Source organism: Salarias fasciatus, assembly GCF_902148845.1.
Source record: "Salarias fasciatus chromosome 7 unlocalized genomic scaffold, fSalaFa1.1 super_scaffold_4, whole genome shotgun sequence".
NCBI classification, from domain to species: domain Eukaryota; kingdom Metazoa; phylum Chordata; class Actinopteri; order Blenniiformes; family Blenniidae; genus Salarias; species Salarias fasciatus.
The window spans coordinates 8,366,047-8,388,146 of NW_021941229.1; the positions used below are offsets into that span (position 1 = coordinate 8,366,047).

Here is a 22,100-nt window from a genome sequence, read left to right on the forward strand (position 1 = left end):
CAACCCACAACGAACCGACAAGGACAAGTGAGGGATGCAGGCTTTAAAGGGGCTGTATCATGCGAAATTCACTTTTTGTATGTTTTAACCTTGTAATATAGTTATGTACTCACCAAAAACACCCCCAAAGCGTTTTTTCCTTCGTGCCTGCGTGTTTGAGCTTTCCTCGTGTTTCTGCTGCTTAGAGAGGCAGCCCCTCCCGCACCTGTGAAAACACTCTGTTTTCCCACGTTCACGTCACACGGAGAAGATGGCTCCCCTGAGCCCCCCTCCCGCAGGCCCTCGGCAATCAGCGTTGTCGCTTTTTTCTAACTCTGATTACGAAGATAAACTTTAACCATCGTCTGAAAGCAACAATCAAGCAGGAGCAAGAGTCTGAAGGGTCTGCGCTTGGTGAGTTTCTAACAGGAAAAGACGTTTTCGCGTGTCTTTGCATGTAGAGAAGCTAGAGCTAAAGGGCTAAAGCGAACCAGCGTATTTGTTTTGAAGCGCTGATTGGTTGAAGTTACCTGTTAGTCAAAGTCCACAGGGGGAGAGGCGGGATTTTCAGTGAAACAGAGCGTTTTCTCCTCCAGGTTTCAGAATTAGCCCCAGAAAATCTTTTATTTCACACAAAATGACTTTTCCTTAGCGCCAAAAATAAACTATTACCATGTTAATGCCATTTCTAGGGCTTGGACTAGCTAAAAAAGCATGATACAGTTCCTTTAAATAAGGTATACACAGGTGAAGCACATTAGGGCACTAACGAGGGAGGAGACCAGGCAGGAGAACATGAGGAACAGACAAGCAGGTGAGACAGGGCATGCAAAAACTGGGAAAACAAAACCAAAACCGCCCCAGAGCGCCCCCACATGGCTGGAGGGGCACAGGGCGTGACACAAAACCACATGCGGCTCTGTCCCATATACTTTGTGTCCCACTATGATGGTTATTTATTATTTTATTTCAGTGTTTGAAATTTAAAAAAAAGTTTGAAATTAACATTAACGACAGAAACGCTGAAAACAATGTCGTTTTCATGTTGGGCCGCTGGTTCGCGCTGAGCGTTTTCATGCAGTGTCTTTTTCCTTATTTGCGCAGAGACGGAGTTGGGACATTTTCAAAAAGTTCCACCCTGGGAGTTGTTCTCAAAGAGTTATGTTTTTAGCAACTCATTTTCAATTGAAATTGTTATCATATGAACGGGTCCTCAGTGAGGTGTGTGTGTGCCTGTGTGAGTGTGTGTGTGTGTGTGTGAGAGAGAGAGAGAAAGAAACAGCGTTGACGCCAATCTGATGCGCTCTCCTCCAATCAGCCCCCGACAGAGAGTCAGCCTCACAATCAGATCAGTGCCGACGCCACGCTGGAAGCCGAAGTCACTGCAGGAATCCTCCTCGTGGTATTTAGTCAGCGAGCTGCAGGCGTGTAGGAGGGCTCTGTGGGTGGATGGTGGGCTCGTTGGTCTGAGTGTTTTCAGATATCCGAAGTCACAAACGAGAAGCGCGTGCTGCCTCGGCGCCTCGGCGAGGGCACACGTGCCGAAAACTGGTGGAACGCCAAGAAAGGACAGGAAAGCTTTCAAGAAAATGTTATCGTGAGACACTTTACAGTATTATCGCTCCACCTCACAGCTGTTAAGTACGTAGTTACTAATGTCCTGACTTTTTTTCTCTCAGGTTGCACATGGAGAAAGTCTAAAATCAGCCAAACTTAAAAGGAGTGGAAGCCATTGTGATGCAGATTTATAATATCCAATACTTATGCAGAAGCACCGCTGTGTTGTTTGTGTCTTGGCGGCGCTGTGTGTGTTGGCAGAATTCAAATAAAGAAATAAATGATATGTGTTTGTAAGGCATTTAATAAACAGTGTTAGCAGAACTGTTGTATAAAAGCAACTGGGAGCGATCCTGTTGTACCGAATCTCCGCTGAATCATAACCGCTCTCTCTCCTGTGATGTCGCTTGTGATGCCGAGACCGCTGCGAGCAAACTCGTATTAAGCTTCGGCGCCATGTTGGCAGGGCGGGTTGGTAAAGAGCTTCCTACTTTCAGTGTTTTTCATCTCGTCGCCTGTAGTTCTGAATGCTGCGGCGTTGCCACCTTTGTTTTCTTCAGTCCCCAAAGACCAATAAGACCATTCTCCTCACTGTGCTGGGGAATAAATAACTTCTCCTGCCTCTTTATTTTATTTTCAAACAAGCCACAGATTAGTCATTTTCCACCAGTATTGTGGAAGAGGTCTTTTGTTTTTTTTCTTTCTTTACTTGGGGCTCCACATGTTTTGAAATTGCACGGCAATTGTAATTTTGCCCCGCTTGGTATTATATTGCATTAATTAGGATTTAATGTTTCCTTTCTGAAAATAACTCAAGCCGATCTCTGCCCGAAGGCAGAAACTAAAACTCGTGTTCATGAAAGAAAACGTATTAATGTAATTTTGCAGGGTTTTTTTTTTTTCTTCTTCTTCTTCTCTACTCTGAAATCCCTGGAGTCCTTTTCTTGACACACGTAGCGCAGACACACACACACACACACACACACACACACACACACACACACACACACACACAGCTCCGGCAGTGGATGGTGGACACTTATTTGTGATTAGAGTCATAACACAGACGTGGTGTTGTACCCGCGAGTATCAGAGGCAGCAGAGACATCAGGAGCATCTGAACCAGGTTGACGCTGTTGAGTAAATACCGTCACATCACTCGTCACGTCCTTCCGTTGCCCCAGTGGCTACAACTTTTGTTTACAGTAATGTGGTCTTTGTTCACTGTTGGTACAAGGTAAAAAAAAGGGAAATGCACACGAAGTTATTAACCACCCGATTAAATCTGAATAATTAAAAATGGAGGTTGTAAAATTAATTCTCATAATAATGAAAGACTGTGCTGTCTGTGCTTGACTTGTTTGATGCGTCAGCTCGAAACACTGAGACCCAGAGTGAAAAGTGAGTCCTCTGAAATGCCCACAGCGCTGCTGAAAATACATTACAGTAAGCAGTAAACTGAATTAGAATTTTACCTGGAGCGCCAGAAATGGGAAGTAATAAATATCTTCCACTTTCCTGATGACTTTCCCGGGGTCTGTGTCTGCTTCAGCTTTGTTTTTGTTTTTTTCTTTCATTCCAAAGTAACAGAAGAGCGCTCTGTTAGAAGTTTCTCCAAGTTAAATCTCACCTTGCTGCTTTTCCAGCTCCTTCAGAGCTGCTGACATCAATGCTTAAGGCAGTGTGGGCTGGACGTGTGAGCTTCCACTCACAAATAAACGCAGGAGAGCGTCTCCAACAGCGAAAGGTGTAAGGACATAATATGGGGCCAGATTGAAAAATAACTACTCATCTTTTACTTGTGAAACTCTGTGCCCACTTCAGCCATGTATAAATGACAGAGTATGGATCAGCGATGTGATGTACGGGTCCTTCTGATAGCTGTAGCATCACTCAAATGTAATCGGACATCATCCTCCGATCCCACAAACGGTGGGAATACAGTGGACTCAAAACATTTACAGGGAACTGGATCACCATCGTGAAAAAATAAAAAAAACTTTCTGGTGAGAAAAAAATAACAAGCTACAACTCAGGCTGTCAGCGGCTTCCTGCGACCGTAAGTAGGTTTTGGCGCGATTTGTCCTGAGTTCACCTTCGGTGATGAGAAGTGGTGAATTAGGCTCCGACGCTCCCATCATCCCTGTGATTGTTTGCGATTGTAAGTCGCTGGCAGCCGTCGCCGCAGCGCAGCTGTTTAGCGGCTTGAGAACAACCGAGTTGGACAGTGAAAGTCATCTGGGAGACGTGTTCGGAGGCTCTCTGGGTCGAGGCCGCGCTGCCACGTTCAATCAGTGTTGGAGTCCCGGCTGTTCCCCCACCCTCAGCGGCTGCTGCTCCGAATGTTGAGATGAGATGAGGCTCTCGGGGATTCATCAGGAGACGACCACAAATGAGCCGCGCTCCGGTGTTTGAAACCATGAGACTTGCTGCGTTGTGTTAAAGGAGAGGAACTTCCTCCGTTTCTGGTTCACACGTTTCATCTCCGATTACAAGGAGAATTTTTCATCATGTACTTGTTGTCATCAATTGTGCGTTATTTTGCTGGAATTCTAATCATCCGAAAGCAGCTGCACGTGGCGTCTGAGCTGCAACGAGTTTGACATGAAGTGATTTTGTCTAAAGAAGACAGGAAGGTGGCTCATTTGATCACTTTGAGGATTTTGAGGCCATATCGTCGATCGCGGCTTTTCTCTGATGGCTTTTCCTTCCTGCCCACGTCCGATATTAAGTATGTCAGGCAAAATCAGCGCACGATGCTATAAATAATGGCTCCGCCGTCCCTGTGTGGGTGAAGAAGAGGGTCTCTGGTTTTTTTTTTTTGCTGCTTTGTTTGGATTGTCAGAGCAGGACAGAGCAAACAGTCTCCTCTGTGATTTATTGGGAGACCTGTGTGATTTATTATTGTTTGATTGAAACCTCAGATCCTCCAGCTGCTCCTCCCTTCACGTCTCACTGCTCTCACTCTTTCTTTCAATTCTATCTTTCCATTGTTCCTGTTAAACGCGGTGTGAAATGTTATCTTATTTTTTTTTCCCTTTTATGTCTTCTGTTAGCGCCTTTCTTCTCTCTCTCTTCCTCACCTACTGCATACATTTTCTGCTTTTTAATTATCGAAGAATTTTCACAGAATGACATCGAAACAGGATCTTCTGGTTTTTTTTTTTGTTTGTTTTTTTTCTAAATATTGGGAGTAAAGAGGACAACAGCACATGTCCAGAGAGAGGGCAAACAAGGGGAATGCAAACTGAAAATAGCCGAGACTGCTGCTTTGATGACTTTGTGTTTTCTTTTATTGTGGAGGAAATCTGCTCTCGTCCTGTCAGCCCAGACTTGAACTCATCTCTCGCCACTAAATCAAACCCATTTCTGCCTCCCTGTCTGTGTCTGGCTTTGCTCTGATGCGTAACGCCAACCCACCCTCCCTGCTGACAGACTGGCATTCAGGACCAACACGGCCTGGAGCCCGGCGGCGAGGTTCGGAGCTGTTGTGGTTCGACGCGTTGTGAGGATCACTGGACTCAGAATGAATCACAGTCACTGTGAATAAAGGCTAATGCTATGGTGAGATAGAGTGGGTCATATGTCACAGTAATATGAGGATTGCATTGCTTACTTTTGGGTAATTGAGGCCTTTCTCCAGCTGTAAAGTGGAGTTTACTGAAATAGTAACCAGTACAGTGTCATCGGCTAATGAAACTATTTCTATTGGAAGTTTTTTATTTTATTTTAAAGAGACCTTTAGGAGAAAGCAAACTAATGAGAATGAAACAAAGAGAGATAATAGCTCTGCAGCTTTTCCCAAAATGCAACAAGCTTATTTGAACCGTAAATAATTCTAGTTTTCTAGTGTCATTCCCAACACCGTTTCGAGGACGACAGCTCTACTTTGACACAAAATACGACATTGTGCCTTGAAACAGTTCACCAGGAAGCTGCGATTATGCGCCATAGCAAAAGCATTTTTCACTTGACGAGCGTTACAGTCTGATCATACGCATGACGAGAAATGACGAGAAAAGTACCAAACACACTCATAACGTCACTTAATGCAGCAAATCCTTCAGTTTTTTAGTTTGTTGTAGAATATTTGCATTTCCAGTCTTATATTGCATAAATCTGAATTGACCCCAAGGTTAACTGCATAGGCTGACAGAGTAGCACCGCTAGACGGTAAATCTGGTACCATAATATACCAAAAGATGTAAAAACGTGCTGAATGAAGCAGAATTTTTTTAGGACATTTCAATGTATTTTGCAGAATTCGTTATTAAAATGTTGAGATTATAGTCATTTTCAGTAGCAATTGCTTGTTTCTGCAAAAGTAAACCTTTCTCTACAACAGAGAGAAACTTTACAATTTTAAGGTTGTTAAGTTGCTGCTTTACTGGTGCAGCCCTCTCAAGATGAAACTGGGCTGCATGCGGCTCCTGAACTAAAATGTGTCCGACTCCCCCCCGATTCAGACACCAATAACACCAACAGCACCAAGTGTTTATCGACTCTACATGCTGATGAGAAAACACGCCGTGACGCCTGCTGCAGAGGCTTCTTCACATGTCAACTCGCTGCCGTTTGGGTTTCCATGCGCTGCCAGTGTTTTCTAACAGATTTCAGCTCATAAACAAACATCAGATCGCCGGCGAGCCGTCGCTGGATGTAGTTCTGCTTGTCCCGTCGTCTGGCGGCCAAGTCTGCATCGGCGCGGTCCAAAACGGACGTCTCGACTGGTTTTCTTTCCGTTTGAGCGTTCCAGGTCTGAGCACCTGCTGCCAGTCAGGTGGGAGCATCATTCATCCGCTGAACATGTTTCTCCGATGCCACTGTTACGAAATCGATCACGTTGATTTCAGTGTATCTATGAGTGCATCGTGTTGCGTTTAAGGGAAATGAGCAGTCGGGTAGTTTTTACGTTGATTCCGTCCAAAAATACAGGTTGATACATCCTCAGATCTCATTGTTTACAGACGAATGGACTAAAGGGTGATCCCGGGGATCCTGCTCTCTCTTCCTGCCTCTGAATACAACTCCACCGGCAGGGTTGTGTTTCAGCGCTTGTCCGGAGTCTGTTTTAGCTCCAGGTGAATCGCATACTTTGCATTTCTCAGTCTGCCAGAGTCGTGTCTGATACAGACGATAGAAGGGCTCAGGTTAAATCTGACAGAAAGGGCAGGCGGCGGCGGGCGAAGGAAGGGGCCAAAATTAAATGCGAGGTCGAGGTTCAGGCGCTCTGCGGATTTGTTTGTTCATTTCTTGTTATCATTGGTCCAATCATGCGTTTTTATTTTAAACTCTGTCTGCAGAGCAAATTCCCCCCAAGAGGATCTGAAAAGATGTGATTGAATTCAGCTCAGTTTAAATTGTTTTCTGGAAAACCGCTGGTTGTGTCCTCGGTCCGGACTTCAGTAGCCGCTGCCTGCTCGCCAAATCAAACACAACTTCACTACCCTCAATGCCTGATGGGCTCCAAACTCTGTCTCTGGGTCTGTGTGTGTGTGTGTGTGTGTGTGTGTGTGCGTGTGTGTGGTTCAGGCTGCAAAATGTACAGCCAGATGAAAAGCAGGGAAGGAATCTCTCGAGGAAAGTTACGAGGGACTTGATCTGACTGTTAACTCTCAGGCGTCAGTTTGATTCACCTCCCTGTCAAGAGGCACAAAGACGTCGGAACTACAACACCGCTGCTGTGAAACCTATACCGATAACCATTTTTCTGCCTAAATATATCAAACATTGTTACACAATGAGGTTTTTTTCCCCCTTTTCAGAAATTTAGGATTTTTTTAGTCTAAAATTTCACTGTGAAACTTTTTTTTAAAATATTTTTGAGCCTTTATAAAAAGTAATACCTATATCTAATTCAACAACTATTTTTTGTGTTTTAGAAAAATAACTTCTATAAATATTATATGCGTAAAGCAATGTAAGGGTTTGGCCCAGGGGTGTCATATATAGGGCCTGTGGGCCAAAACTGGCCTTCAAGAAGCTTCAGTTCAACCACCAAGCAAATAGAAACATTTTCTTCACAAATACATATAAGAACAACAATTATTTTTTCACTATTTTACCAGTCTGGCCCATCCAAGATGAAGTTGTGTTTGACACTGTTAATTTAGCACCTGTACGTTACTGTTTGATAGTTTTGAGCGTTACTGAAGTTATTTTCAAGGATTTCAGCTGAAAAGAAAAAAAAAACCTAAAGTTTTAATCGCAGGGGGTCGAATTTATTTCCAGTGTTTGTTTCAACTTTTCCAAAAATGTCAAACTGGATCCAAAATTTTGCAAAGAAATCGATGTTCTTGCCAAAACAGTGTCTCATATCCACCAATGCAGCCAAACTGAGGGACAGCTAAAGGGGAAAAATGTGCCAGAACAATGCGTCTGGGTATTTTTCATCACAGCTGAATGTGGAATCAAACAAAAAATGTCTCCATACCTGACAAAGAGTGGCCATATGAAAGCAGAAAACAGGGCTTTATCCCATTTCTATCAGCATGTTTGGAACTTTCTTTGAGTTTGCAGTTTGTCTTTTATATATGCATAACACTTAGTAACTTCTTTATAATCTGCAGTCAAGTTTATTGTTGTATCATTTACTCACTTAAAAAAACAGTTTATTGTATTTATTAATCATATAAAATGCTCTTCTCATAGTGCTTTGTCAACAGCAGAAATATGATTCGGCTCACACAAATGCAGAAAAACATATAATGTCAGTAGTTCAATCATCTTCCTTCTAGAGGAAACTCATACCGTAATCCAGAGCTGTCAACCATGTTGAAGTTCAGGAGCCCCAAACAGCTCTAGATCCTCTTGAGAGGGCTGCAGCGGTGAAATAGTGCTGTAATAAACTTTAAATTTAAACCGTTGAGTTTTTGTTGTTGTTGTTGTTGTGGTGAGAGTATACGTGATGCAGGTGTCTCTGTTTTCACAATATCGATCAAACATTATTACAAGCTCACCGTAAAGCCGAATTTAATGAAATCTTCTAGTGAAATGTTAAAGAAAAGTCATGTTAATCACAGAATTTGACCGGTAAATTGTACATATTGTGCTTTTTTCCTGTAGGAAATGAAATACTTCCTTCACTCCCCCACCTCAGCCACATGCCCGGCCAGCCGCTTCTCCTCTCAGGTTATTTTTGGTCTGTTTTAATCAGGAAAGTTTGCTTGTGCCTCTTGGCGGCTCGGTTTACCTTCAGGCCACCGAGCTGCTCCCCTGATAAAAATGTGCGTCGGATTCCACGGGTTTGAACTTTGGGCTGTTTTATCCAAACACGATTCACGCGATCCAAGAGGGAACAGCGGCGGGAAGAAAAAATGGGTCACGGGCCGATTCTGATCTGGATCAATACTGAAGTATTGTCCAGCAGCTTCTCCACCTGGAGAAACCCTGATGGATTTGGATCAAGCTTCTGAAATTAGAGGTCATCTGAGGAGTTTGGATGCTTCGTGACGGGACAGAGAAAGTAACAGAGCAGAGCTGTCTCGATGCTTCAGAGCTGATGATCCGCTGATGCTGCTGATCAGTTTATCCTTCAGCTTCAGCCGGAAAATCAATCTGGACGGAAACACTTTTTATTATAGTCACTTATATTTTATTTAATTGGCTTACAGTTACAGAAATGAGAAAAGTTCTCCAATCTTATAATAAGAAATATTACATTTTTGGTTGTCATGATTTAAATCACACAAGGATTTGTTTCCTAAAGGTTTAGTTTATGTGAAGTATAACATGAAATGCAGATGTCTCATGTTTTATACATAATTAAATATTTGATTGAACTCTTCCATCTACCATCGCTGATGCAGCTGAATAAAACCGTGTTTGATCACTTGTTTAATAAATTAATTTCATCAAGTTTGATTTAAAGTCACATTCTGGTTTAATCTCAGGTAAATATAATGAGGGGATTTTTTAAGGTCACTGGCTTCATACATACTTGAAAGTGAACTATTTAGCCTTCTCTTCAAAACCACACATTTTGCACTTTTACCAGAATATAATACAAAACAGGTGAAGCTTTCAAAATCTGCCATATGTAAAAAAAAATTGTACTTGTTTAAGTTTGCAGTAGGTCTGAATGCAAATACCTATCTTCAGTAAGTTCAAGCGAAACTTAATGAAATATATTTATACTTAAATAAAATGTGCTGACCTTATGCCGTGGTGATAGATTGATAACATTTAGAGAAAAGAACCAGTGAGGAGGGTATTTCTGTGCATTTGACAGTCTTCACCCATAGCTGGGACTGACCCTGAACTGAAATCAAAGATATTTAAATATAGGACCATGTTTTCAATCAGTGTCTGTTTGTTGGGTTTGATAAAGAGAACTTAAACTTTTAGGGAGCGTGGGTCACTTTTTCAGTTTTTGAACCTTCTCTCCCCTCTGGACAGCGGGTCATTAATAACCAGCAGCGAGTCTCACAGTGAGGTGTGGAGGAATATCACTCAGCTGGAAAGAATGTTAACAAGACTGGCAAACCACTGATGAATTACCCAAACTTTCACTTTAGCGTCTTCACACTGGCAGGGTTTTTATCTGGAGCTCCATCTCTGAGCAGGAAGTGAGTCGGTTTACCTTGACGGGGGGGAAGACGGAGGGACGGGCTCCAGCGTTTCAGTCAGACGAATCCGTCTCCACTGGCCTCAAACTAAACACGCCGCCGTGTTTGGACAGAGTGATGGGGCCTTTCTTTGCTTTCTCTGTGTGAGACTGCAGCCAGATGCACGGGGATATCACATGACCTCCGCGGCGTTAAAAATAGATGCATTTATTGCGTCCCGGTGGAGAGAGCGGCGCAGCGCCGCCGCATTCTTCGACATTTTATTACCTCTCGTACGTATTCTGAGCAGAAAGTTTACCTTGTTCTCAGATGATAATTTTAGCCCGGTGTGGATTTGGCACCGGCTGATATGCTGCCGAAGACGATCCGGATGTGTTGGTGGAAACATCTCTGCTGTGAGACTGGCGGCGTTTTGATCCATATCAAACAACGCCAAGGCGAAACCGCCGTAGAAATCCAAAGACTCCACGCCGGACGGTGAAAATGAAATATGCTCTTTGAGGTGTTTTTGTTATTTTGCATGACCGGATCATTTTATTTCAATAAAATGTGTTTAAGTTGTTGATTCTAATCACACAAAGACTCGAGGAAGTTAAAGGAACTGTTTTCAGAGGATGGATGAAGCATTTCACGTCTTTATCAGTGAAGTAGACGTGGCGCAGAGCAGCCCTCCTCTTTGTTGATATGCCAAGAGCTACACCGTCTGGATAACAGCATCATTTCACGGTCGATCTGCTTCAGGGTTCAGAAACGAACGCATTCATTTCACATGTCAGTGGTGTTTGTGCCGTACTTTTTCATTTAATTATCAGTGTTACTGTCACACATGTTTAGAGAAACTGAAGTAACTTTAGAGTACTATAATCATTCTAGATCGGGGGTTCAAACACTTCAGTTCTTCTTGAGTGAGCCGAACCGGTAAAATAATGTAAAATAACATATAAAGTTCAACTTTAAATACTAAATTATTTTTTAACGACTAAATTTACGACAGTCTCTTTTCACATCTCCACTGCTGCCATTTTCCAGGTGGCTTAGTGGACCGGGCTGGAGCCTCTTGCGGGCCAGTTTTGGCCCACAGACCTCACGTTTGACACCCCTATTAGAGAAAATCTTACTTCACTTCACTGGAAGTAATTTAAAACTCTGCTTCTGAACTTTTTATTTGTGCTTCTAAGAAAGGCTGCAGAGTACTATCATTCACTCCCACCAACAAAAACAAAAACAAAACAACTGAAAAGGTCGCTTTTATTTATTGTTAAACTTCCATGCAGGTGAAGTCAGTAAACAGTTCATGGGTTTCCCTGTTTTTTTTTTATGTTTTTTTTTTAGCTAAAATGGGGCACGATGATCGCTTCATAGTTTTCATCTTTTTGTATATTTGTCTTTTATGATTGTTTCATATTGCGTGTAAGCTCGTTCTCCCTCCATCTGCTGCTTCATTTTCCTCCTTGGCCTCAGGAGGAGACACAAAAAACTCTTCAGTTTGGACTTACTCGCCTTTATTTGTAATCGAAAAAGAGAAAAAAAAAAAAAGGCTGAAATTGGGCGAGCGGGGCGGCAGATATTTCATGCATTTACTACCAGAGGCAAAACAAATCTCAGAAAGGATGGAGGAGCTCTGACATTGTTTACAGCGGTGGAGGAGAGCAGACGGCAACATGTGGCTCCCTAAAAGCCCTGTGATGGATTGTTGATGTGGCCCAGTGTCCTGGATCCCGGCCGTAACTTAACATGTCAAAACGGAAACAAATCAAATTAATATATGTCGCAGTTCTATTGAGCGAAACGTTGTTGGAGCTGGTGGAGCGGAGAGTGGAGGCTCTGCTCAGGTCGACTCAGGTGATCCTGAACTCCAAAAATAACATCAAATGAAAAAAAGAAAGGTTGCAATAATCTGGTGCAGAGTATGTGTGATGAAAAATTTCCATTTTAAAAAAAAAACAATTACTCTGGAAAATGACCTGAGCGTGAAGCCAATTTTAATGTTTTCTGGTGCAACATGCAGTGAAATTGTCAAAAAGAAATAAAATAACTTGTGGCATTATGCTTGTTTTTCCAAACTCACCCTTACCGCGTGGCTCTGAGCCGTGAGGCAGGTAGCGTCACCACCAGTATCTCCATTTAGGTCTCAGGGTTGTTTTCAAAAAAATTGTTTTCAAAAAATCAATGTTTTCTTTCAAATTTTTACGATTCTCTTGGTGGTTTGGTGGTCAGAACAGAACTACAGGCCTTTAGTTTTGCTTATTCTTACTCTTTAAGTTGGGAGTATTAAACATAAGGCCTATGGGCCAAAAGCGGCCCACAAGGGACTCCAATCTGGCCCATCAAAATGAACTGTAAACATTTCAAAGAAAACTTCTTTCTTTTGGGAAAGAAATTTCCCATAACGGAGAACTGAGTTTTTTCAACATTTCCATGTAGTTTGCACCAAAACATATAATTCCAGCTTGGTTTACGTTGAGAATGTAATCTTTTTTCTTTTTTTTTTTCAGTAATTGTTTGATTTTGCGAATATATTTTCATGAATTTTTTTCTCCACAACAAAGAAAATTTTACATTTAAAGGTTATTATGAGGCTATTTTACCACTCCGGCTCACTCAAAGTGAAATTGAGCTGCTGAACTGTAAATGCAACACCTCTGGTCTGTCGTCATTAATTTTGGTTATTGGTTTGGTTGAGTTCCTTGGATCATCAGCAAAAACATCCTCAATGCCGTTTTCCCTGTCGCACAAGTGGTTATTGATCTTTTTTTTTGTCTGAGAATGAAAAAGCTGCAGTTAATTTAACATGTAGTGCTTCATGCTATCCTCTGTTTTATCAAATGCTGTGTTTTGGGACATTTCCACGCAAATGTGAAGTTGACGTGGTTTATTTAAGACAGCTTCAGGAGCAGGATACAGACATCATTCATACGCTCTCCTGCCACCGCGCCTGTCGGCGTTCCTGTGGGAAAACCTCCCCTATCTGCCGTCCCCATCGGCTCTCCCCCCTCCCCTCTGCAGTTATGAGAGTGAGGAGATAAGAGTGAAATCTGATTATTTAATGTCCCTGAAAAGTGATTAGCGCAAAATTAAAGGAACACAAACCACTCCTCTATCTTGTGTTGATTTCTCTTAAGGCCGCGTTACGGATCAGATGATGTTTTTACGCGAGCGGCCCCGGCGTCTGTTCTGCAGGACAGTGATGTTGTGAGAAGGAGAGCGGGAGTCCACCAGTTCACGCTGGAAATACATGAGGGAGGGGAGTTTTAAACAATGCAATTGGAAAAGTCTCAAATTTAATTGTGAAAAAAAGGGCGAATGTGCTCTCATGCACAGAAAGTCTGACATGAATCAGTTCAACAGCCCGAAGCGAAAGAAAGCGTCGACGTAGCGCAGTCAGAAGTAGGGGGGGTGGGGGTGAGGGGGGGGCAGCCAAAGCACACAAACAACCATGAGAATAAAATTAGTACCATAAACAGAGCTTCAAAAGCCTCGTCTGGATCGGCTGCTGTCAGTTAAAACCCCGTCTTTCCGCCCGAAACAACTGAAATCCTTTTTAAAAAATCCGATCAAGGAGACAAAATTCTTCGGCCTCACGGTCGTCTGTGAAGCTTTTTTGATCTACACTTTGAATTTATCCGACCGGAGCTGATCCATAGATTGACTGACTGACTGACAGATAACGCAGAGCTGGCAGCGTCCAGACGCCAGCTGCCGTCATGAGCCCTACTGTACCGGGACGCTTTTAACTCTGTGTCTCGGGAAATCAGACATTTCTCCAGGGAAGGAGAGCTAACTCAATGAAATCACTGAAATATGTATTTATATCAGGTCCGCACTACGCTAAATATTAAAGAGGTTTGTTGTTTACGCCACAGAATACAAAGAAAATGAGCTCATTACAAAAAAAAAAGACATAAAGATCATAAAAATACAGGACATATGCTACATCTAATGTCACATATATTAAGTTTTTTCGGCCTGGTGAATCTATAACACCACAGAGCAAGAAATATTTCACTTCCATCTAGCACAAAAACTATTTATACACAGGAAAAGTGGTTAGAATAATGGAAGGAAATTAAATTTTATGCAACACAATCATGAAATTATGCAAATTTCATGTTAAACAAGTTGTATTAAAAAACATCAAAATCAGAAAACAACCATACATGGAAGATAGAAATAAAGAAAACAATAATAGATGGAAGTGAAATTTATTTTAATTGAGTGTAGTGTGGAGGAACTGGTGCGTAACGGTTAGATCGTCTTATTTATATGTATTTTGTCTCTCGATGATTTTTCTTTTTTATCTTGATTGAGCGACCTCAACGGAGTCATACTGAGGCGGGATAGCGTGAACACAGCTTCTTTATAGCTGAAGTACAGTAAAAGTGGGACATGAAGGGAGGAATAATACCAGAGTTTGAGTCCCATACCCATTAATCCATTCATCAGTCTTCTAGAGCACTTGGCAAACAAGCCAAGGATGAGATTTTACTCAGTTCTGCTCAAACCTCAGAAATTGAAACTGAACGAAGGTCCTGAGACACAATGTGGCGTCAAAGTTTGCTCCAAACTTGAACCAAGACTGCTTCCTGTACCAGGACTTCCAGCTTGGAACTGAGAAACCGGGAGCCGCTCGGCCCTCCTGGCATCGATCTGCTGGGTTGAAGGTTGTGATTCAGAGCAGGTGGAGGATGCTGGTGGAACAGCCCCTTATAAGTAGAGACTCCATGACAGAGACATAACCAAGCCCCACGTCGACAGAGACTTTTCAACTATTTACAAGGAGTCAAGCGAAGTTAACGTGAAGCAGAGTGCTGCCTGGTTTTAAATGTGACGTGTTCACTGTGTACTTCCTCTAGAAACTCTCCAAACTGAAGCAAAAACAACTAATTTCTCTTCAGCCTCACTTGTCATGCTCAGGCCTGCTTTACACACATCAGACTGGATCAGGAACAAAAACAAACTGCCAGAGGTTAATTGGAGCGGGTTGAATCCAGTGCATGGAGGTTACTACCATATGTTAACGTCTTTGAAACTCTTGCAAAATCTGGAAAACGTCTACATGCATCAGCCTCGATGCATTTTCCCACAGCAGTTCAGGTCAACTATAGCTGCAACATAAAGTATCAAAATAGAAACAGACATTTCCCACATATTTGAAATCTTCCCATGAGAAGAAATAAAAGATAAATGGCCACGGGGCATTTGTCTGCTTTGTTGTTGTCTCCAACTTGTCATTTTTATCGTAATGGACAGCTGCCACGGCCTCATAAAACCTTTCACTGCCTCCATCAAAAAAATAATAATATGTAGGATTGCCAAAATGAACATGTAATGCTGGAAAAATGTTTTCCCTCCCACCTGTAGTTAGACAGTAGAAAGTGAGACAGATGAGGGAGTTAACCGTTAAACTAACCCCGTGGATTCTGCTCTAATTTCATTTAACTAGTATGATAACATCCAAAACCCTCCAACTCCAGAAATGTTTTCCAATTCGTCGTCCGGAGCCGCCAAGCCGAAGCCACGCGGGTGGCGGTTAGAAAGCCGAATGTCCGAGCGGCGGCGCGTGCAGCGGAGGTGGACTCTAATGTATTTAATGCGGGTGGGTTTAGGTCCCGTATATCATCTGATACACTCAGTCAAAACATTTTGCTTCAGCTATTCGTCTCTGATTTAAAGATAGCGCGTCCACCACCCGCCTGCGAACACCGCCATATATGTACGTTGGGAAAAGTGAGCCGCAATTTGTAGCAATAAGAAGTAGGTTTCGGTCAAACTGCATGTTTAGATGGAACTTAATACAAATTACCCCCACATGGTGGGGAAAGCATCAATTTGAAGTCCTGACGGCACGGACCTGGCTCTGATCTTCATCCTTGTTAAGACGCTGCAAGTAGTTTACTTCATAATGTCTTCCAGGTTCAGAGCTCCGGGATAAGAAAGGGCTTCATGTTGTCTCGCGGAGGCCAGTGGAGAAAGATCCCTGCGTGACAATTCAATTGAAATAAACTCAATAGACTTCTAATCTCCCTCAAGGCGAGAGGGGGAGCTCTCTCGAGCTGGGAAACCACCTCCAACCTGGTATCGTTCAGACGGCAGAAGCAGGAGAATGCAGAGGAGGCGAAGTGTCCAGAAAACATTGTGTTTATCACTGTACCTCATCCATTTCTCTGGAACCCTAAAAACAGCCCCGTGGTCAACGCTGGCCCATTTCCACTCATGATTATTCATGTAAACCGTCCCTGTTCAAAGAAATGCTCTTAATAATAAATAACTCTCGTCATGTTTTCTCTCATTTTGCTGAAAAGCGGGACAGTGGAAGATCTGGGTTCATGTTTTAATTCTGAACTATGCTAAATGAAGAAAAGGCTTCAAGGAGTGAACTCACATGACTTTGAATACATCATCATGCTGGTTTATTTACTATGACTTTCTTTTCGTTATATCTTATGCTCATAAAAAAAAAGAAGCTTTTTTTTTTCCAATCAGACTGATAAAGTGGGTTTTTAAAAATGTTCCATTAAAGGTACAGTATGTAAAATTACAGTGTCATTTTTGTGTGACATCTGAACTGCTGTTGTGCTCAAGTCCAGATTTAGACCGCATCAACATACATTTACAGTGAAGACACAGTTTCTGAATTGAAGAAGTTAACTTTGTAAATGTGAAAGTTGGCTTCTGCCTTGTTTTGAGATTACACAGTTTCAGCATTATATCTGTGTGTGTTTGCTTCTTTTTTTTTTAATACAGATTTTGCGTCATTTAAATTTTTTAGAGATACAACATGTAAGAATTTGAGCTGCTGTAGCGTCCAGTGAATGTAGTTTGTAAAAACTCATCTGTTCAATGGATTTAGTGTTTCTTAGAGTTTAATGTCATGATTACCCCACTGAAAAAGTAATATTGACTCCAGACAAGAAATACACACAGAATTTTTTATCCTGATTTTTACACACAACAATACTTCCCTTCTTTTCCAAAAACCATTATTTCCTGGGATGTCAATCCAAATGATGAGACCACTCAGATCAGAGTCTTGTTCCTGGTCCATCCAGCGAGCCAACATCAGCTAATAATACTGAGAGGAAACTCATCATTAGCCAAAACCACACCTAGAGACTCTGACCCGAATATTCAAGACTTAAAACATATCAGTTCATCACAGAAAAAAAAAAAAAATCAATATTCAATGGAAATCAGTTGCGTTTTCATGCATTTCAAAGAATGCTGACGTGCTGTCTGACCCCCCGCTACCGTTTGGTGTACTGGTGACCCAGGTGGCCTGTCGCCCTGAGTATCCTGGTCCTGACCCCCCCTCCTCCCCCCCCCCGGCGGCTGCTGAACGATAAGAATCTTTTAATCGGCTGTGACAGACTGACGGAGACGGAGCAGTGTTTGGATAGTAAACAAACTGGTCGTACGGAAAACACACAACACAGAGGAGCAGAAGCTGCAGAACATTTCTGTTTATCTTTTCCCCCGTCGCCTCCTCACCCGGGACATGCCTCCACATGGGACTGTGTGTGTGTGTATGTGTGTGTGTTACGTTAGCAGCCCTGCTGGTCCTGTCCACGGGTTTTTCGACATGCACAGTAAATATTCATCCACTACTGGATTTGCAGATCTGTTACTGTCCACTGAGTTAAAGCCACTGTACTGTACTTTTTAAAAGATATATTAGGTAAATCTTCCTTATGCTGTTTCTCAGCCATCAATTTTGGCTCATACTCAGCAACCATAACCGCTTTTATTTTCATTAGTAAATACCTTTCATTTATAATTGATTAATTGCTCTGGATGTTTCCATTACGGTTCTGAGGTTTCATATTTTCAAGTCACAAAGTGACCATGTTCTTAGGCCGAATTTACATGGCAACATTCAAGTGAAAATACTAAACTTTCTTTATGTTTGACTGTATTTGGGGTTTTTCCTCAACATCATCGCTTCCTTTTATCCTTGGAGACTAATGATAAAAAGAAATCAAAGGTCAAACTAAAATATTTCATGTTTTTACAGCTGAATTTATTTTGAGTAATAAAGATGATTTAATAAGCTTCAGTATAAAATCATCGCTGTAACAGTTACTGACTGTATTTACAGACTTATCAGATATTTCAAAAGCAAACGGTGATCATGAGAAGAGTTATGTATTCACCTTCTATGGATCCCAACAGTTTTTAACAATAGTATCATATAATATCAAAAACACAAGAAATGGTCTCAGTAATACTTAAGAATGGATGCATTGATAAATGGATGTTGAGAAGTTGATTTTTTTTTTTTAACAGTTTGATCCAATCAAGAAAATTGATGGTGAAAATGAGTGTTCGTTTCCTGTAGTTGGACTCAGAACAGACTCACAACACCATCTAGTGGCATAAACTGGAACTGCATGCCAAGATAACGTCACAGCTGTTGCTTTCTGTCCATCCAGTGTTCCTCCATGGTACCTTTAAACCGGCAGACTGTCATTGACAGTCGGTCAGCCACATCACTCCTTCAGTATGACGGCTAAAAACACATTCCCTAATCCTGAAGGTTTTAATGTGAGTGTGCACACCTGTGTGATTTGACCAACTTGTTCATTTGTACTTCAAGAAATTATTTAATTCACTGAGCTTTGCATGCATTTTTCCTTCCACTTTACTTTGTATTTTATGGTTTATTTAATTTGAAAGTAAAGATTGTTTTGAAGATTGAAGTGTACGTTTATAAAATTAATTTGCTGCGACTCAGTCAAAACCCACTTTGCGTTTTCAGTGGAGCATAACTTTATTTTATGAGACAATATACGTTTGCTCTGCTTACAAACTTAGGCATGAAACAGGTGAATTATAACTGGTGCTAGCTTTAAAGTGGTCGCTTTGTTTATGATGAGTCAAAAAGAGGGATTTTAAAGTGGAGACATCCTTGGCTTCCTTTCAACTTTCAATGTTGAGTTTAATTTGGAAAACATGAGAGAAAGATGAAAATTTCAGCCACTAAAAGCAAGAATGGGACCTGGATCAGCTCAAGCTGCTCTTGTAGTACATCCTTTAAACTAAAAAGTATTCAAATGAACAGAGCATGGCTGCTGAGCTAATTGGTCATTCTGCTCTTCCAAGTAGGAGCTTGTGTTCCTCTGAGCTTCTGTATGAGACTGATGTCTGTGAACGCACCACAAGTTGTAAACAAATACATTTTGCAGATGCTTTTTAAACTCTTTCCAGCTGTTTATAAACAGACCAGTGAAAACACGCAGCCTGCATCAATGAGGACCTTCCCTTTTTGTTCTGTGGAGAATTTTTGCATTTGATATTTGATTCGACCATCAAACAAACAACCGCTGCAAAAACAAATGGGAAAATTTTCCTACTGTCATTTTAAACCACCCGTCTGTGCTGGGACACTGTCCCTCCTGTTGCTCCTCTTACTCCCTGTTTGCAGAAGACTTTGTTGAGTCTCTGAGAAGAATGTAGATGGTGGTTCCCCTCCGTGCTTTTTGGATTTCTCATGACTTCGCCTCCTCGGTTCCCAGTGACTCTGTCACTGAAGCTGATCGGCTTCCACCAGCGGAGCCGTCGCACAGATTTGTCTTAGATTCAGCGTTTCTTGAAGTTCCAGATGCTTTTTGATGGGATTGTTGGTGAAATTATTCAACTGTTCCTAACCAAAAAGTGAAAAGAAATATTTAGGTTTTTCTGGAGTAATACATGTAAAACTTGAAGAACATTTAAACACTGTTTGAACAACAACGTTTTCAGAAAGGTTTTGCATGATGTCGGTTACACCTAAACAATGAAAATGATGTAGTTACCATGTTGTGCCACGAGTTGGGGCTGTTTGTTTTCATAATAAAAGCTCACACACTACGCTGTAAACATTAACAATGGCGACTACAGTGACTTTTGTATCGACAAAGTTGGATTGCTACAGTATTCCAGGCGACTCTGTTTTTAAAAAAAGACATTTTTTTGTTGTGTCTTTCACACATCTAAATTGCTGTGCGCATTTTCATTTGCCTTCTTTCTCCCGTGTGCCCCTCATGCTGGTGTTGTTGTGAAACAACGCATCCAGTAGAGGGCAGTGCACGTTGTCTTCCAAGCTGTCGATTTTCTACACAAGACTGCCCCTGCAGGTCATCAGGAGTATTATTCTGTTTGCCATGCATCTCCAAGCTCCCTGAAATCGGACCAAGTTACTCATGCTCTGTTCAGCTTAGAGACTATTTGAGTCTGAAGAAACACTGCAGATCCACTGTCCAGTCTCCCACTTTATAAAACACTATAGTTAAATCGAACCTTGGCAGACACACCCAGCTTTCGACCCATTTAGACAACCAGACATGTACTAGCTGTGATAGTTACGTTACATGTTGTGATAGTTTCCTTTCACACGCTGGCCCTGTCGTGTATTGATGACCTGTACTTGGTTCAAAATCAGCAGGAATTGGTGACAACCATATATTGGTTGAAATGGGTTCAGAAAATGAATTAAAAACATGGAAGATCCCAAAGATAAAGTCTTGGTCTTTCTCTTTCAGATTGTCCTTCTTGCCAAACCGAAGCTACAGCGACAACGGGCGGACAATCCTCGCCAACGAGCAGGAGTCTCAGGACTCTCTTGGACCACTATGAGGAAATGAACTGTGGAACTGTTACCAGATGTGGGGAGGACTGATGAGTTGGACTTCTGGACATAGGCTACTGTGAAATGAACCCGACTGATCCAGTCATGAGGATACTAGAGATTTAGTCCATGGTCCAGCATCATCATACAAATGTTGATCTGTGGAAGGAAATCCAAAGGTTTATGGCACATTTGGTGTCTCAAAAACTAAACATGCTGGTGCAGAATCGCAGTGATGATCACAAGATACTGGCATTCATGGGACTGTGGACAAGGTACCGACATGTTTCTTGGTCCATTCTGGCTGCAAAAAACCCCCCAAAGAACTGTCTGGTGTATCCCAGTGTCTGGATCACAGGATGGAAAATTCGAGTCGGCAGGTCAAGAGAAGTTGAGCCAAACTCTACTAACAACATGTGCGATAGGGGACGCCTTTGTTTTCTTCACCTTTCAGATGACATTCAACATCGCTTAGACCTAACTTAAAACAACTTGATGTAACGGAGCTCACTGCCAGCTGTTCATATGGATGTCTGGTTTCATTAAACTTCTTTTCATTGTACACCAGTTTGCTCACGGTCTTTTTTACTAGCCTCTACTGTCCTCAACAATAACAGATTGTTTAAGTTAAGTGTCCAACCTGGAGCTCTGGACATGTAAACAAAATTTACATGTCCATAAACATTAACTTTTTTTTAATGGTGCGCTGCAGAACTTTAAGTTTGAGGTGACAAATGTGACATTTGTGTAGAAGACCAGGAAGGGTAATTGTTTCTGCGGACAGTGAATTAAAAAAACAAAATATTCTATATAAATGATGCAATGTACAAGTCTATTCAAAAGACTAAAACATTTTTAATGAGGTTTTTAATGTGTTGTGTCTGTATTTGGCCTTCAGGGATCTTCCTCCAGTGAGAAGCAGCTGGATCGGTGGAGGAGTGGGTGTCGTGGCCCAGCCAGAGTCAGTCTAGCTTCAATAATTTCATTTTCTGAAAGGTCAGTGAGGTTAAAAAAGGCAGTGTCAGCACACTGATTTGCACATTTTTTTTCTATCCCTGACAGTCAAACTTAATTAAATAAGTAATGGCCACATCCTTACATGCTGCAGGTGAATTACACTGAGTTTCAAAACAATAAAATATTCTCCCTACACTTAGTCAAACACGGTAGTAAAGGACCTTTTTTTTTGTGGTACTGTTGCAACATTCTGTTGTCATACAGTGACATCTAGTGGTCACATATTGTATTTATTAATAAGCTTGTACTAGCCATGCAGTATATGGACAAAAAAGTCTGATTTGGCCGACATTCCAGTTCACGATCAGTGAGCTTAACTTCACATTCACATGTCAGCTGTTGAGAGGAGGCAGCCACTGCTACTACGTGTATGCAGA

The 22,100-nt window shown here is 41.8% G+C and overlaps 1 protein-coding gene across 1 annotated transcript in view; it reads left to right on the plus strand.

The window, feature by feature from the left end:
* LOC115382413 (5-hydroxytryptamine receptor 4) overlaps window positions 1-21,326 on the plus strand; it is a 42,190-nt gene extending 20,864 nt beyond the window's left edge. Inside the window, exon 7 of the mRNA XM_030084132.1 lies at window positions 20,621-21,326. Coding sequence (XP_029939992.1) covers window positions 20,621-20,714 — 94 coding nt within the window. The 3' untranslated portion in view covers window positions 20,715-21,326. The remainder of the gene's footprint in view (window positions 1-20,620) is intronic.
* Window positions 21,327-22,100: the final 774 nt, after the last annotated feature.